The following is a 17,892-nucleotide window of genomic DNA, read 5'->3' as shown; positions in this document are numbered from 1 at the left end:
ACAGTGTGCTCAGTCCACACTTCTCCTTAATTGGCAGTCATGCCAATGGGACTCACTTCCACATTTACTGTAAATGCTAGCTGGAGGGGCTATTTAATTTTAGTCCCTGAAGAGAAGTATGAATATAATTTTTTAAGGCCAGAGATCACCACCTGTTGTTTACATTATTAACTACTCTGTTTTAATGCATATAGGCAACATTGTACTTGTACTTCAATTTGTCGTCATGATAACAATGACTGTAATGTACAGAGTACAGTAGTATTGTTTATGAGAATTAGGATTGAACCATATGAATTATGTTTTTTTTTTTTAATGTCATGTTAGATTGCTTGTAGTAGGAATAATTCAGCCATAGGTAGGATTTAAAAATATTGAGAAAAATTAAGCATACTGTATTTAATTTGGTGAATAGTGCAGTAATGTTCATTAACATTTTTTATAGCCTACAGGTAAATCACCACTAATTGCCCCAAGGCAAACCCTACTTTGTCTGGAAGCTTGATTTCATAGTGGCAGACTCATTATACCTATGAATAATGGTTTATACTGAAATCAACATTTTTATCCATTCAAAGCAGGATCTGAATCCTTGATTCTGTAATACATCGTGGTGGACCAGTGAATTATACTGTACTGTGTAGTGATAGTAGTTAGTGTACTGAAGACAGAGGATGATCCAAGTATCATAGATTCCCTCCCTTGTCTCTAAAGTGGGATTATACATTGGCAGGGACTTACTTGAGTTGTAGTGTAAAGTTTGTACAGCATATTTATTGTAATAATAATAATTAACGGTTTATTGAAAGAGCATGGCAGCCGGAAGGCTGAAAATATATAAATACATAATTGGGGAATGGGTCTCTTGATTTACAAATGATATACAAGTAACATAAGTGATACAAATATGATATATAATAATTAGGTGTTGATAATTTTTACAATAGAAAGACTGGGCTGTTCTTATAGCAATCAGTTCGTGCTCGTATGGGCTGGATGCGGTTGGGCAGGTGTGTGGCCAGGGCAGTAGCTTGGGGCAATGCAGGTGTGCTCCATCCTTCAGGTTAGGTCAGGTGTATCCGTGAGGTCAGGTCAGGTTAAGTCAGATCCAGCCACACTCAGTATTACACTGCTGTGTTTTCGTGCTTTTCCTTGGAGTGCACTATAGGAACACTGTTTGGTAGTCAATCGTTCACTGATCACTTGAATGTTTTGCTGAATAAATCCTGGTGTAGTAAGGCTGGTAGGGCGTTGGGATATAGCAGTGGGAGGGGGGGGGGGTCCAAACAGACTCGGCCTGGCTGCTCAAACTGGGAGTGCCTTCAGGGCACGTCTTGTCTCGCTGGTGGTTGACAAGTGTGTGAGCTTAGATGCATGAACCTTGTTTTCGAGCTTAGTCTCTGGAACTGTATCCTCTTGGACTGCTGAGGCATCCACAGAATCATTGGATGTGATGGCTACTTGCAACTTAAAACAGTGTCCACTCTGATAAATCATCTTGCTGTACAGCAGTTGAGTTCCTTTGCAATAGTAGGCTCTGCCAGGGGCATCAGCAGTGTTACATCTTGCATATTACTAATCTCATCTCTTTGGCAATAAAGTAGGATTTTATTCTTCATTCCTTCAGTTTCATTATTTTGTTTAGCTTGTAACTGGGTCTGTCTGTTATGTACTACAGGTTGTACCTCTCTAGTCCGGCAACCTCGGGACCTGACCGGTGCTGGACCATGGAAATTCACCCTTTTCCTGGATAGATAGTGACTTGTGTTTATGCCTGGAAGCACTAGCACCACTTTCTCTGCATCATGGTCTCTTTGAAATAAATAAATAAAAATTTTGACGGCGGAAACTTGAATTTGACGGGTTTGAACGGTCCGCCAACGTGCAGACGACGTGCATAATCGTGTAAACAGCGTCATTTCTCTTATGTACAAAAGATTCATTATTGTTTATTACTGAATGTCTTTTTTATTGAATTAATGTTTATGTGTGCAAAATGAGCAATACAATTCATTAATAATACGTAGAATATTAAAACACACGAGGAAATGACACAGCATTGTATTCGTTGATTACAAAACCAGTGACTGACTGGTTCTACATATAAAACTGAAGAAAATAAGACCTTGGTTGTAGCTGTAGTAAAATTAATATGGTTGTTTTAAGTAATGTTATTTATTGTTAATAAATGGAACAATAGAAGTAGCTAACGATAATGGTAAAGAAAAAAGAGAGATCGCATATGTAAGTGCGCATGCGCACACGTGAAAACATATCATCATTACTTTACGTAAGAATATGAAAGCAACACTTATTTACTGTTCATATATATTTTAATTAATGTTTCTGAATTTGTTTTTATTGAATTAATGTACGTGTGTGCAAAATTAACAATACAATTTATTAATAATACGTGGAATATTAAAACACACAAGGAGACGAGACGGCTGCCGGCATTGTTTATGTTAAAGCTTACGAAACCGGTGACTGATTGGTTCTACATATAAAACTGAAGAAAATAAGACCCTGATTGTAGCTGTAGTAAAATTAATGTAAAAAAATGAATATGGTTGCTTGGAGTACCTGTAATGTTATTTAATGTTAATAAATGGAACAATATAAGTAGCTAACCATTAATGGTAAAAAAAAAAAGTGAGACTGCTCGTATGTAAGTGCTCACATGTGAAAATGTATCGTCATTACTCTACATAAGAATATGAAAGCAACACTCGTTTACTGCTCATATATATTGAAGGGTTAAATGTTGTACTCTGTATAGACAAGCAGAGAGAGAGAGAGAGAGCAGCCGAACTGCCGGTTGTAAACAAACCTTAATTTCCTGCGGCTTTTTTTTTTTATGGGGATTAGCCCACCCGGGAATTGGTCACTGACCCACATTAGGGCCTGAGGGGCAAAAATTTAATACTCCTGTAATAATAATAATAATTCAGATAAGTAAAAAAAAGAAAAAAAAAAAAAACTGCCTATCTACCTATTGGACAAACTAAAATCGTTCCGGACTACGAGAGTTTCCGGACCACAGAATGCCGGACTAGAGAGGTACAACCTGTATTTGGATAGAAATATAGCAAGATTTGTCGATTAATAATTTTCATTATGAAGATTTATCTACATTTTTATAATTTGAACTTTTGAACTACTTAATGCAGTAATGAAACAGTCATTTGTTGTAACTTTTTCAGTAGTAAAGGTGTAGTTTTTAAGTAGTCATTAATTGTATAAAAACTGTTTAAATAATTAGTGTAGTAAATTAAAAAATTTTGTGTTGCAGTTATTTTTAGATTATTAAGTACTGTATAGTATTTAAGCAGTCATTAGTTGCATAGTAACTCTTTTGCTGTCCACAGGGAAGCATGGATGGAAGCCATAAAGCAGGTTTCCGAGAGGATAGCTGAGTCATCCGGGCATTGTGTGCAAATCCAGCAGGCAGAATCTGTGGAACAGATTCAGTTGAAATACTCGAGTGAAGATGATGATGATAGTCTAGGATCTCGAAGTTCTAAGAAAAAAAGAAAAATTGTAAGTATTGTACAGGAATGACAATTTAATAATGCGAACAACAAAATCTGCAATGCAGTGATGGATGAATTGCAATCACTATGTACAGTAATTCCATATTGTATTAGCTTAGTGCCAGGGAAGTGCTCTTTTACAAAATGTGCTGCGATGCTGGTTATTATATTGCCCTGCAACCCCCCCCCCCTTGTGTATTGGTTATCCTATGGAAAAAGAAATAAAGTCTGAAGTGTATCTGAACAGTTTGAATTATCAAAGATGTTGCTATAAAAAATATGTAGGAGTTGAATAAATTGTTTTAAGGTGTAGTATTATGTGGCTGGAGGGAGGTGATACAGGTTATACCTCTCTAGTCCTGCAACCTCGGGACCTGACCGGTGCCGGACCATGGAAATTTCCGGACCATAGAAATTCACCCTTTTCCTGGATAGATAGTGACTTGTGCTTACGCTTGGAAGCACTAGCACCACTTTCTCTGCTTCATGGTCTCTTTGAAGACATATTGAAGGGTTAAATGTCGTACAGTAGTTTCTCAAATTTCGCGAGTTTTTAATTCGACGTTTTCTATTTGAACACACAAAAAAAAACACATTTAAAAATATTGACGGCGGAAACTCGAATTTCGACGGGTTTGAACGGCCCACCAACGTTCAGACGACGTGCACAATCGTGTAAACAGCGTCATTTCTCTTATGTACAAAAGATTCATTATTGTTTATTACTGAAAGTCTTTTTGATTGAATTAATGTTTGTGTGTGCAAAATGAGCAATACAAATCATTAATAATACGTAGAATATTAAAACACGAGGAAATGAGACAGCATTGTTTTCGTTGATTACAAAACCAGTGACTGACTGGTTCTACATATAAAACTGAAGAAAATAAAACCCTGGTTGTAGCTGTAGTAAATTAATATGGTTGTTTTAAGTAATGTTATTTAATGTTAATAAATGGAACAATAGAAGTAGCTAACGATAATGGTAAAGAAAAAAAGAGAGATCGCGTATGTAAGTGCGCACACGTGAAAACATATCGTCATTACTTTACATAAGAATATGAAAGCAACACTTATTTACTGTTCATATATATTTTAATTAATGTTTCTGAATTTGTTTTTATTGAATTAATGTTTGTGTGTGCAAATTAACAATACAATTTATTAATAATACGTGGAATATTAAAACACACAAGGAGACGAGACGGCTGCCGGCATTGTTTATGTTAAAGCTTATGAAACCAGTGACTGATTGGTTCAACATATAAAACTGAAGAAAATAAGACCCTGATTGTAGCTGTAGTAAAATTAATGTAAAAAATGAATATGGTTGTTTGAAGTACAGTACCTGTAATGTTATTTAATGTTAATAAATGGAACAATATAAGTAGCTAACCATTAATGGTAAAAAAAAGTGAGACTGCGCGTATGTAAGTGCGCACATGTGAAAACATATCGTCATTACTCTACATAAGAATATGAAAGCAACACTTATTTACTGCTCATATATACTGAAGGGTTAAATGTTGTACTCTGTATAGACAAGCAGAGAGAGAGAGAGAGAGCGGTCGAACTGCCAGATGTAAACAAACCTTAATTTCCCGCGGCTTTGTTGTGTTTTTCAATTAGGCACAGGTCACTGACCCACATTGGGACCTGAGGGGCAAAAATTTAATACTCCTGTAATAATAATAATAATAATTCAGATAAGTAAAAAAAAAAAGAAAAAAAAAAGCTGCCTCTTTACCTATTGGACAAACTAAAATCGTTCCGGACCACGGTAGTTTCCGGACCACAGAATGCCGGACTAGAGGGGTACAACCTGTACCTCTCTAATGTATGATTGTGGTTGGTTATTAACACATGATAAAAAGATGTTAGGTGGCATAGAATGACACAATATTTAAAAAAGAATCAATTGGTTTGAGCTAATGTTAGGCTGTCAGTCAGTACTCGTAAGTGTGAAGGTTTTTTGCACAATAGCTGAAGTTTTTAAAGAATCTCTTACATATTTATATAATTTCTTTCTCTGCAGACATTAGATAACTTTGAGTTCCTCAAAGTACTTGGGAAAGGGACGTTTGGAAAAGTAATTCTTTGTCGTGAAAAGGTAAGATGATGCTGAGAATATATTTTTTCTTATTTTGATCACTAAATGTGTAGAAAGAGTGAGCATAATCCTCCATTGCAGTAAAATATCTATTTAGGAGAGGATTGTTAATGTGTATTCATCACTTAAAAAAAATAAATTTTGTAAGGAGGACATGAAGTCAAGATGAATATTAATACTGTATCCTAGATATTTGATGTTAAGAAGATATGAAGTTTGATTATTAATAAATTTAATCCTCCAACAGAGCAGTAATCATTTCTATGCTATCAAAATCCTACGTAAGGACGTGATTATAAAGCGTGATGAGGTGGCCCACACATTGACGGAGAACCGTGTGTTGCAGGTGGTGGATCATCCCTTCCTCACCGTGAGTTAAATTTTCACCACATTTTAATTTACTTCTAAAGTATGAAATTTTATTACAGAATTATGGACTGTATCTGCTGTGGTTGTCTGGAATGAATGAATGTCTGAATTTAGTTTTTATTTGGCTATTACTAGTAAACATGGAAAAGGCTTGTAAAATTTTGATAATGATACTGTTCCTGTGCTGTGTTAAAAGAAAAGCATAGTTTTCATTACATGTATTTTGTTTTTTGCAGTACCTTAAATACTCATTCCAAACAAATGACCGTCTCTGCTTTGTGATGGAGTATGTCAACGGAGGGGAACTGTTCTTCCATCTTAATCAAGAGCACATATTTCCTGAAGAGCGTGCCAAGTTTTATGGAGCAGAAATCTGCCTCGCCCTCGGTTATTTACATGAAAGAAATATAATTTACCGTGATTTAAAGGTACTAAAGGCAATTTTGTCTGACAAAAGTGATGTTTGTGGTCCCGTTTTTTATTCAATGTCTTATAGGTATGAATTTGTTTATTATTAATTAATACTTCATAAATGTGTTCTGCTGTGGATAGAATGATATTGTGCAATACTGTACTTGCAGAGAATAACTTGAACAGACTACACCAATTAATTCCCCCATTAATGTCTTTGTTAGGTTCCTAAAAATCACGACTTTAAGTGAAACGACTTTAGATTAAAAATTTTTTACCATAGACACAATGATATAAATAGGGGTTATGTTCCTTGGGTACATTCCTGGTCAAAATTTTCAAATGCAGTCAATGAATAAAGACCAAAAAAAATAAACTATTCAAAATATAAATGTGTACTAAACGTACAACTAAGATTAATAAACACAAATAAGATAATATGTACTTGATGGCTGATGCAGAACTGGACATAGTGGTAGGGAGGCTACTGGGGCCCCACTTCCCCTTCATCATCACTGGGAGGTAGAGGAGAATCTGTGTTGTCATCATCACTGGAGGTGTGCTTGGATAAATCAACGTCCATTTCAAATCCCTCAAATGTGTTGTGAGAAATGCTGGAGGGGACTGGTATTGCCTCAAGGTGGGGTGGTGTGGTAAGTGGTGGTGTTGCCTTTTTTTTATACAGGTCTAACCCACCAGGGCACAGGTCAATGACCCACATCAGGGCCTGGGGGGGGGGGGGATTATAATAATAATAATAATAATAATAATAATAATAATAATAATAAAAATTAATATAAAAAAAATGAGAAAAATATTGAATAAAAATATAATACAGTATAATAATAATAATAATAATAATAATAATAATAATAATAATAACAATAATAATGATATTAAAGGACCATAAATAAATAAAAAAGAGATTAATAGTGAGAAATGATATATGTATATTGTGTTGTTAAAGTAAGATAAACAATTGAAACCCTGCAATTGTGTGTAAATGAGGCAGAAAGTTAGATCAACAACCTGGGACTTGATCACAATTTTTGTGATGCCATATGGCAGCAGGGTCTACCAATAGACAATACATTATGCTTCCAATATCTTCCCAGGCAGTAGTACCTCCCTGTTTGTTAGCTGCCTACTGCCTACTGGGTCTTGTTTTTTTGTTGTTCAGATGGACGTTTAAAAAATTGTGTCCAGTGTTAGCTGACGTGCATCTTTTTTTTCTGTTTGTAGAAATCCATTTAACAGTTGTATCCACTTGTTATTATTCTATTGGCTTGTGAACTTCTTTTCCTTTGAGGGTCTTTTTCAGTGAAAATTGCCATAACTTTTACCAAATACTCAAAAACTTTAGACAAATAAATATTTTATTAATAAGGATCATGCTGGTAATGCCTCTTCACTTTCATCGTCCTCTTGCTCAGCTGGTTGTTGTTATTCCACATGCATGAGATCATTATTTGATTCAAGTAACTCCATTACATCTTCTACTTTTACCTCATTTAATGCAGCTTGCTGTGCCAATCCAGCAATCTCTTCATGAACTTTGCTTATTGACTGGTCAAATCCAACGAAGTCACCAATACATTATGGTCAGATTTTACGCCAAACAAGATTCATATTTGTTGATTTCACTTCCTGCCGTGCCTTAGACATTGTCAATAGCTTTCATGATGTGGTAGGCATGCCAAATTTCCTAATAGTGGGCCTATTTTCACCTTCTGTAAACTCAATTGTTTGAACGTGCACCTCAAATAATAGGCCTTAAAGGTCAATATAACCCCCTGATCCATAGGTTTAATTGTGGAAGTTGTGTTTGGAGGCAGGAAAATGACTTTGACATTATCTGACTAGTCATCCAGTTGTGGTGGGTGGCCTGGAGCATTACTTAAAATCAGTAATGCTTTGTGTTCAAGGTTATTTTTCTGACAATATTCCTAGGCAGCTGGACAGAAATATCCAGTAAACCACTCTTCAAACACTGCTGTAGTGACCCAGCCCTTTTTGTTTGAGCACCAAACAAGAAGATGAGCTTTAGAGTAGCCCCTCATAGCCCATGGTGTCTTAGCATGATAAACAAGCAGTGGCTTCAGCTTCAAATCTCCTTCAACATTACTCCCAAGCAAGAGAGTCAGGTGATCTTTGGCCACCTTGAAACCAGGTGCACATTTCTCTTCCTTTTAAATGTATGTTGTGACTGGCATTCGTTTCCAAAACAGACCTGTTTCATCCACATTGAACACTTATTGTGGTGTGTATCCACCATCTTCAATTATTTTTTCAATACTTCTGGATAAGCAACAGCTGCTTCTTTATCTGCACTGCAGACTCACCCGTAATGTGTATGTTGTGCAAGTTTGAACACTTCTTAAATTGTTCAAACCACCCATGACTTGCTACAAAGATTTCACTTTAGCACGATTACCTTCTGCTTGTTTTAAAGTTTCTAATAAACTTGGAGCTTTTCCCTGTATGAAGAGCAACAAACATGGAGAGTTTTGTTCATGTTGATCCTCAAAGCACATGTTTAGCATTCTTTCCATATTTTCCTTAATGCCTCTTCTCTTACGAGTTAACTTTGCAACAGATAATGGAGTAAACTTTTAGCACATGATTTAATTTTTTCTGCATTTCCACGAATTGTTCGTACAGTTGTAGGTTGCAAACTGACAGACCTTGCTATGTTCACAGCTTGCTGTCCTTCTTCAAATCTCTTTACCATATCTAATTTATCTTCTGTGATACTTTTCCTCTTCTTTTTGTGACCACAAGCAGCAGTGGTGCATAATGCACATTTTGCCCTCATTGTTTTAGGGCTCAAATAAATTTATAATTGGTTTTTAAGTCAATTTTGGAAGAGCATCAACCAACCACAGAACAATATCAAACAAATACTGTATGGCACCTATGCCGGCCACTTACACAGTTGGCTGTTATCAGTGTCAGTCACTGTGTCCCTTCGCACCAAATTTTTTTAAATTGTTGTACATTTATCATTTTCATACATGCAGTATTTTCAATTGTTTAACAATGCTATAATGAAACAATATTGACTGAAATGACATTACTGGGGGAATTGGTGTATAATCCATCGCCTCTAGTAAGATAGTTTATTGTATCCTCTTTTCTTTTCTTTTTTCTCAGTCATTTAATGAAATGCTTTTTCATTCCAGTAACAGTTAGGAGTTGGCATGTGCTGACACAAATTTCTTTACAGTTGGAAAACTTATTGCTGGATGCTGATGGTCACATTAAAATAGCAGATTTTGGCCTCTGCAAAGAAGACATCTCATATGGTTCCACCACCCGCACCTTCTGTGGCACTCCTGAATATTTAGCTCCAGAGGTAACTTGAAATGTACTGTATTCTGATCTCAGATTATCTGTTTTTGTATTCTATGTGCAAGTTTTCCTTCTTGCTTCTCAAAAGTTCAGAACTAATGTTAACATATCAAACAGGTGACCTGATTTAGTAGTCCTTCAAATTTATTAGTATTTTCCCATTTTTCATGGTAATCCATTATAGGCCTGAGCATCAAAGCAGGCAGTTTAGTGCAAGTACCCTGTACTATGTGCCAATTTCATAATAATAATTATAATAATTATAATAATAATAATAATAATAATAATAATAATAATAATACAGTAATTATAATAATAATGCAGTACATGTAATTATAATAATTTTAATAATAATAATAACAATAATAATAATGATGATAATAATAATAATAATAATAATAATAATAATAATAATAATAATAATAGCTAGTCTGTTTCATGAAAGCACCAGTTCTTCTAAAGAGTTCACTAGCATTCAAAAGACTACAGAGTCAAAGACTTGGGAATAAAAATATATAATGTACGTACTACAAACCAAATCCACAATTATTTGTACATGAACAAATTGGAAACAAATACTGTTTATTGATAAAAAGATCCAACACTAATACTGATATTAAAATTGCCACTCCAAGTATATAATCCAGTGCCCTTATCATATAGTATATGATAAGGGCACTGGTGAATGTCATTGAAGTACTCCAGCATTAATCCTCTGGTACCCCTGGCCATGGTTGGAAATCTCAACATCCCGCAGTCATTTGATGCAAATAGGGTCAGTAACAAGAACGGATTATCCATTTTAGTAAACATTGGGTAGAGCAATCCAAGCCCAAATTGCACCCTTAAAGATGCATCTGCCAACCCATGAGGTTAGTGGGTGCAACTTAGGTGGTTGATAGAGCTGGTCCACTGTTCCCTCATTTCTGCTTATGGGACGGGTGCTCTCATTGTGAGATATGGCCGAGCAGAAGGAGTCGCGGCAGCACGGGAGTGCATTCTGTTTCAAAAGACCACAAGAGGGTTAAGGAAGCCTCGACTTACTTTTTTTCAGTAAGGAATGGGGGAAGGTTGATGAACATGAATGAAGAATTTTTATTAGCATATTCTATAACATTGATGTACAGTGTAATAAGTAATAAAAAAAAGCTGATTGATTTATGGAATGACAATATCGATTATTTTATTATTATTATTATTTCAGGTACTTGAAGAAAACGATTATGGTCGAGGTGTGGACTGGTGGGGGTATGGAGTATGTTTGTATGAGATGATGGTTGGCCGCTTACCTTTCTACGATAAAGATCATGATAAGCTCTTCCAGCTCATAGTTTGTGAGGATGTAAGTATTAGATGTTCATATGTGCCTTTAACCCTTTTATGGGCCAGTTATTTTTCAGTAATATTCATTAAAAGTGTCAATTATCCACCAAAAAAGTAAAATTACGAATTTTACCTTTTGTAATACTTTTTTCAATATTGAGAGAAGCTGTACTTTCTATGTTTGACAGTAGTATTCCTTGAAAACAATAATGAATAGTGAAATATAATGATCTATAAATAAGAAAAAAAGTTCTCCAGTAAATGACATTAAATTTTACAAAACTTAATCAATAGCAAGTCAAGATTATTACAAAACATAGGAACATTATATACTGGTTCTTGAAAAGTTGGAAATTTAGTAATGGGAAACAAATTCCTTATTTTGTCATGATTTTTATTCCTATAGCAAATCCTTCTCTGTACATTGTGGTAATCTCAATTCAAATTGTGAAATACTGCTGAACAAGGTTCTTGAAAAATATATATTCAAACCGTGGTATATACAAACATTACTTAACTGTGAGTCTTTCTTATATTTAGTCTTTGTGTGGTACTCTTCAAAATACAGTACTGTACCACATACAATGCAAGCTTATCTGGACAGTGTGGATAAAAATATGTTGACTGTATTTGCTTGCAATTCCATTTTCCCCTTTTGAAACACTTTGCAGGGATGATGCTGCACACATAACAGTTAGACTGATACATTTTGTTCTCAAATTGCTTTGGGAACGGGTGCTCTGTCAACCTAGCCTGATTTGGCACACTGATCCTACGATTCTATACATTCACATAAGTATAGGGAATGTACGATGTACAAGTGCTGACTGTATTTTATTTAATAACTGTGTACTGCTTCACTGCATAGTTGATATAAGACACAGCTCCTTGAAAAGGGAAAGGAAAAAAGTCTATGAGAATCCTTGAAAACAACTTGATTTTTTGTTCCAAGGCCTGTTTGAATCCCATATACAGTACATATAATGTTGTTTCACATTAATCTCCACTGTATTACATAAAACATTGTTTTAAATTTATAATAATATCCTCGATAGCCGGAACAATTGGTGCAGAACGTTTCCATGTTCGATTTTCTGGATTTTTAGACATATCCTTATCCTGGAAAACATCACACATTTACAGAATTTTTCCGGGCATTGGTGAATATTTCCGAGTCTAAATATCACATCTGGCATTGATCATAATTGCCAGGGATAAGCAGCTTGGCAGCTTCTACTAGCATGAATACAATACTAACCATGAGGCTTAACTGCAGATAGACAGCCACAAAGCTGTATTCATTTATGCAAACACTACTGTACAGTATATGTATTGTAAATAAACAAAATTCTACTGTGGTCCCTCGGTTAACGAGCACAATTCGTTCTAGAAGGTTGCTCGTTAACCGAAAAACTCGTTAACCGAAACCATTGTTTCAATGGGTTTTTGGGTAATTGGTTCCAGCTCACCGAAAATTGCCTGAAATCAACAAAAAAGGTAGTAAAGTACACTTACTTCGAGGTGTGTATGTAGATGGCTCCTGGATGATGATGATGGGAATTAGAATGGGGGTGGAGGAGAAGGGAGAAGAGAAGGCATTGGGGTGGAAGAGAAGTCACCCCATGGTGCCATTTCACCCATAAAATTTTAGTTCTCTTGGTGTAATTCAAGATTAATTTCTTTAAATCAACATTGCACTGTATTATATACGGTATTGTCAATATATGTAAAATAAATTTTAAATTGACCAAAAATTTGCTTGGAAACACAGAAAAAAGCATTTAGTTGAAGAGAGTCTCAAGCAAGATGTTACCTCCACTGAAAAGACACAGAGACTGACGCCTGTATGGCGGGCAAAAAACTAGCTTCCTATACAGTAGAAGTCCAAAAATCCGGACTGCTTGGGGATTGGGTCGGTCCGGATTTTCTGATTTTCTGGATTCTCAGGCAGTACTTTTAAAATTCAAATTTAAGGAAGAATAAAGAAGAGATGAACAGGTACATTTTGATAATTTATTCATTAGCAAATATAGTATGCTTCAAAATGAGCAGTTTTAAAGAAAAAACTTTGAATTCTAGAATTTTATTCTTTGTTTTTTTTTATATCATAAATTGTAGACTTTCCAATGTGGTATGTTTCCATTAGAACAGTATTGCTCACACCACGTTCTAGTTTCTTAATTATTTCAAGTTTGTCACTCAATTTCAACGTGTTCTTCTTTCTCTTCACACAACGAAGTTTATCTACTTTAGGAGCCATTATTATGGGCTTGTACTCTGTACATGGAAAGAGTAGGACTCAAAATTACACATGTTGTCACAGTTTGATTGCTCGTTTTAAAGTGGCAGCTACGTGGTCGCTTGTAGTCGCTGTGCAGCTGTGGCGCTCACGCAGGCGCACATACACACAAAAGCCCGCTAAAAAAAAAAAATTTGAGTTTTCGAAAAGTCCGGATTCTCGGGTGGTCCGGATTTCTGGCATCCGGATTTTTGGACTTTTACTGTACTTCAATTTTGTTCAATAATTGTTAAAATGACTAAAAAAAATTAATATAAAACTTTTAAAATTATTGAATAGTATAAACTTCTTGATATTTACTAAAATAGTAAGGAATTTAAGCCCTAGAACCGATTTCTGTATTAGCGGACTAATACTACAGCTGGTGGACCGCCAAATGCAAGCGAAAACATGTTGAGGTCGGCTCGTAAAAAACTCGTTAATCGGGGGATTGCTCGTTAACCGAAGTTAAGAATCTTATGGAAGGTAACTCGTTAACCGAAATCTTGTTAACCGAGGCGCTCGTTAACCGAGGGATCACTGTACAGTATATTGTACTCGCCAGCAGATGCTGTCGTCTTGAGCTTGTGATGAAGGCAGACCAAATGATAATATGATGATGGTACAGGATGGCCTACCAATGTCCTGTGCCATCTACTGTAGGTTGACAACTGTCATGTACACATGCTGTACAGGCATCGATCAGATGTTGATATTAATAACTTATGGGGGAAAATAGGTTCCATTCCTGAGCCCCTGAGTAGCCCAAAAAAGTTTTATATCCTGCTGCTTAAATGATAATATAGTGTTGAAATAGCTCAAATATTTTATAAATAGATATAAAATCAATAAATTTATACAAAATAGATAAAAAACTATAAATTTATACACAATAAAGATTTATTTTCATTTACCTTACATGATATATACGTGTACAGTAGTAAGTTGCGATCCTTCAGCTGCCACTGTAAATAATTTCGGGTAGACATACGTAAGTTTTTTTTTGGTTTTTTAACTGTGTTACATCTACACGCAATCATTCATACAGAATGTGCAAAAAAAAAAAGTAAGATAAAAAACAAAGACAATAAACATATTTTTACGTCCTAGGAAATGAGTGTAGATCGTGGGAGCGGGAGGGGGGTGAGGTGTCTGTATCTCTGCCTCCCAAGCTGTGAGCTGCATTATTGTTATTTTTCACCTCGCATTTTTTGGGTAGATGTACTTAATTTTCTTAACTCTGTTACATGCACACACAATTTTTCATACAGAATATGCAAACAAAGTTACCGGTAAGCAAAAAAATAATTATTACAAAGTAAAAAACATACAGGGATTAAACATTTATTACATGTGTGGGAGATAGCACAAGAGAGTGATGATGGTGTGGCGTTCTCTCATGGCTCTGCTGTCTTGTGCTAGTGACAAGATTGCCAAGTGGCAACACAGTCTTCATATCACAGCAAACAAGCTTGTACAATGGCAGCAGACAATGAACTAAGAGCACAACATGATGCATGAGTTTGAGGAGATAGGCTGTAAGATAAATCAGCCAATCAAAGGCATCCCATGCAATTACATGGCAGTAGTAGCCAATCACAGTGCATGAGAACTCTGGGTCTATGACCTAAGTTCTCCATATAACTAACCCACCCATGTTTTTGGAATTGTTAGGATTTTTTGTTTTTTGGGTATTGGAAAGTACCGGTAATCAAGGATTCTGGCTATCGTGGATATTGCTGTGAGTATTCTCTAGTGTATTGCATAGACTCTGCTTACTTTGTAAAATGAAGATAAGTTATAAATTATTGCATCTTTCCCAGGTTCGTTTCCCAAGGACAATTTCCCAAGAAGCACGTGATCTACTTAAAGGTTTGTTGCATAAGGATCCTAACAAGCGTCTTGGGGGTGGTCCAGGTGATGTGAGGGAGGTCCAGAGTCACCCCTTTTATGTAACTATCAACTGGAAACTCCTTGAGGAAAAAAAGGTTAGAAACTGCAGTACTGTATATGTATTTGCTCCATACAGGAGTTGTCTACATTTAGTGGACAGTTTTCTACTGAGCACATTGTTTGGTGCAAATTACTAGTACTCGACAAAGAAGTAGGCAGCATCCTCTCACACCAGTCGCGACAAATAAACAAAATTGCAAAAAAAATCAAAGTGTGTACTCACCAACCAGTTAGTAGTCAATTGGCTTCCCCTTCTTCTTTATACACTTCCCCCAGACATTGAGGAACAGACGTTGCTTGATGATAGCCCATAGGTTCTCAGTTGGATTAATATTCAGTGAATTGCCTGGCTAGTCCTCAATAAAGTTCACATGACAATCAGGAAGCCACCCTACTACTGACTTGGCAGTATGACAAGGTGCACCATCCTACATAAACGTATTGGCATTAAACTTTTCAAATGACCTGGTCAAATAATCACACAAAAGCTCCAAGTAGTTGTATTGATTAACTGTTTGATTTTTCGGCAAAACAACCCTGCACCAGTGTAGCATGCATATTTAGGGATCAGCACATCACTACCTTCTGGCAGGAACCGTTACCAGCCATGTTACCAGTTACAGTGTAGGTCACTTCATCACTCCATATCATGTGTTTCCACTTAGTCGCATGACACACTTGATTTTTCTTGCTAAAAGCAACCCTACGCTCTCGCTGCTAAAGGGTGGTGAGTGGCTTCTTCGGGGGGCGGTGGCTGCGATACTTCAGATCGTCACGAAGGCACCGGTGAATGGTTCTAACTGAGACTTCACCGAAGATCCTGGGATTTTGTTCCTTTTAAGTCCTTTGCATTTAATCTTGGATTTGACTCAACTTGCCTTTTGATTACTGTTGGAGAATGTGCTGAGGTTTTCCTGGCCCTCCCAGGGCATGTAGGATGGACCAGTGTTGCCACCCCTCCTCCATCCTTGAATTTCCTGATCCATTGTTGTACAGATCTCTCACTTACACCAACACTTTTCACAATATCCTTAACTGACTTGTACAGACCAATAGTATACACAATCTGTTCCTTGTATATATATATATATATTAGTCAACACACAGGGTAATTGGTACTCAGGTTGGATATCACTTAATCCATAGAGGATAGATTTAGCTCTTTCTGCAATCCAGGTTCTTGTGAACCACATAGGTTTTTTATGACAAACCAGTTGAAAAATGGTAAGACTACAGCACTCATGGCTCATACTGGATGTCAAACACACTTTGCCTCTTCAGTGAGGATTTGACTCCAGGACCTGTGGCCTTCCAACATAGTATGATAACCACTATGCCACCTTTTTAAAAACTAGGAATGAACTTTGTACAAGGAGTCTTTTTATTAAGAATACTGTAACCCTTTCTGTATATTCCATCTTATGCCCGTAATAATTTCTTCTCAGATAGGCAGGCATTGCATTAGCTTTCCTTGTTATTGTATTATGATTTGAAAAGGATGACTTCTGTTTTAATATAATATTTAATTATTTTTCTTCAGTTAACGCCACCATTCAAACCCCAAGTAACTAGTGAAACTGACACCCGGTATTTTGATCGAGAGTTCACTGGAGAATCTGTGCAGCTTACCCCACCTGATCAAGCAGAGCCCCTCAACGTTATTGATGAGGAATCAGAATACCTAGTAAGTGTTATTGGTGTGATCTAAATGCTTTTAAACTGGCAATCATAATTTTCTCTGGGCATTGATAAATTTGATAATTCTTAAAAGGTTTTCAACTTATTACTGTTTAATTAAAGTAAAGAAATGAAAATGACTGGGAAAAATGGAGGAGATGGGGGAGGAAAGAGGACAAGGTAAGGGAGGGAGAAGAGGAAGATGGGAAAGGTGAGAGAGAGAGATTTGTAAACTTGGAAGGGAAGGTGGCTAAGTTGAGAGAAAGATGGAAGGATTTGTAAGGTGAGGGAGGGGTAGGAAAATCGGTGAGGTGAGGGAGGGAGGAGATACGTAAGGTGAGAAAGGGGGAGGGTGATTGTTAACCTTCTGGTACTCTTGTTCATAGTTGGAAATCTCACCTGCAGTCTCTCGACACAGGTTGCGTCGGTAAAAGGAATGGGTTTTCCATTTAAGAAAATATTGGGTAGGGCGATCCACACCCAAATTCCATGCTTAGGAGATGCATCTGCCAGCCCATGAGGCTAGTGGGAGGGACTTAGATGGTTGATAGGGCCAGTTCACTGGTACTGTATTTTTGCTTTTGGAAGGAGTGCTTTCAGTGTGAGATATGGTTGAACGGGACGGGCTGCGCCAGCACAGGAGTGTGTACGGGTAGAGACACAGTTTGTGCGAAAGACCACGAGGGGTTAAGGTGAATGAGGAAGAGAGATATGGGTAAAAAGACGGAGGAAGGGGAACAAGGGTAAGCTAAGGGAAATGATGAGAATAAGTGTTACAGGGATAAGTAAAGGAAAAGTGGGGAAGTTAGGTTGAGGAGAGGGAGGTGAAATAAAGTGAGGGAGAATAATACATGATACAAATGTGTTACATTTTATTAATGATATTT

General features: G+C 36.4%; 1 protein-coding gene across 3 annotated transcripts in view; it reads left to right on the top strand.

Moving 5' to 3' along the window:
* The window catches only part of LOC121859001 (RAC-beta serine/threonine-protein kinase B-like), a 43,256-nt gene that overhangs the window by 14,497 nt on the left and 10,867 nt on the right, over window positions 1-17,892 (top strand). For all 3 annotated transcript variants that reach the window (XM_042355654.1, XM_042355655.1, XM_042355653.1), the window contains exons 5-12: window positions 3,369-3,540; window positions 5,569-5,643; window positions 5,891-6,013; window positions 6,249-6,440; window positions 9,650-9,778; window positions 10,979-11,116; window positions 15,199-15,363; window positions 16,869-17,012. In XM_042355654.1, the coding sequence (XP_042211588.1) occupies window positions 3,369-3,540; window positions 5,569-5,643; window positions 5,891-6,013; window positions 6,249-6,440; window positions 9,650-9,778; window positions 10,979-11,116; window positions 15,199-15,363; window positions 16,869-17,012 (1,138 nt within the window). The remainder of the gene's footprint in view (window positions 1-3,368; window positions 3,541-5,568; window positions 5,644-5,890; window positions 6,014-6,248; window positions 6,441-9,649; window positions 9,779-10,978; window positions 11,117-15,198; window positions 15,364-16,868; window positions 17,013-17,892) is intronic.

The sequence above is a fragment of the Homarus americanus genome, unplaced genomic scaffold (genome assembly GCF_018991925.1).
Source record: "Homarus americanus isolate GMGI-L3 unplaced genomic scaffold, GMGI_Hamer_2.0 scaffold27339, whole genome shotgun sequence".
In the NCBI taxonomy this organism is placed as follows: Eukaryota; Metazoa; Arthropoda; class Malacostraca; order Decapoda; family Nephropidae; genus Homarus; species Homarus americanus.
Note: the sequence above shows the minus strand (reverse complement) of the source record. Positions and strands in the feature narration are given on the sequence as shown.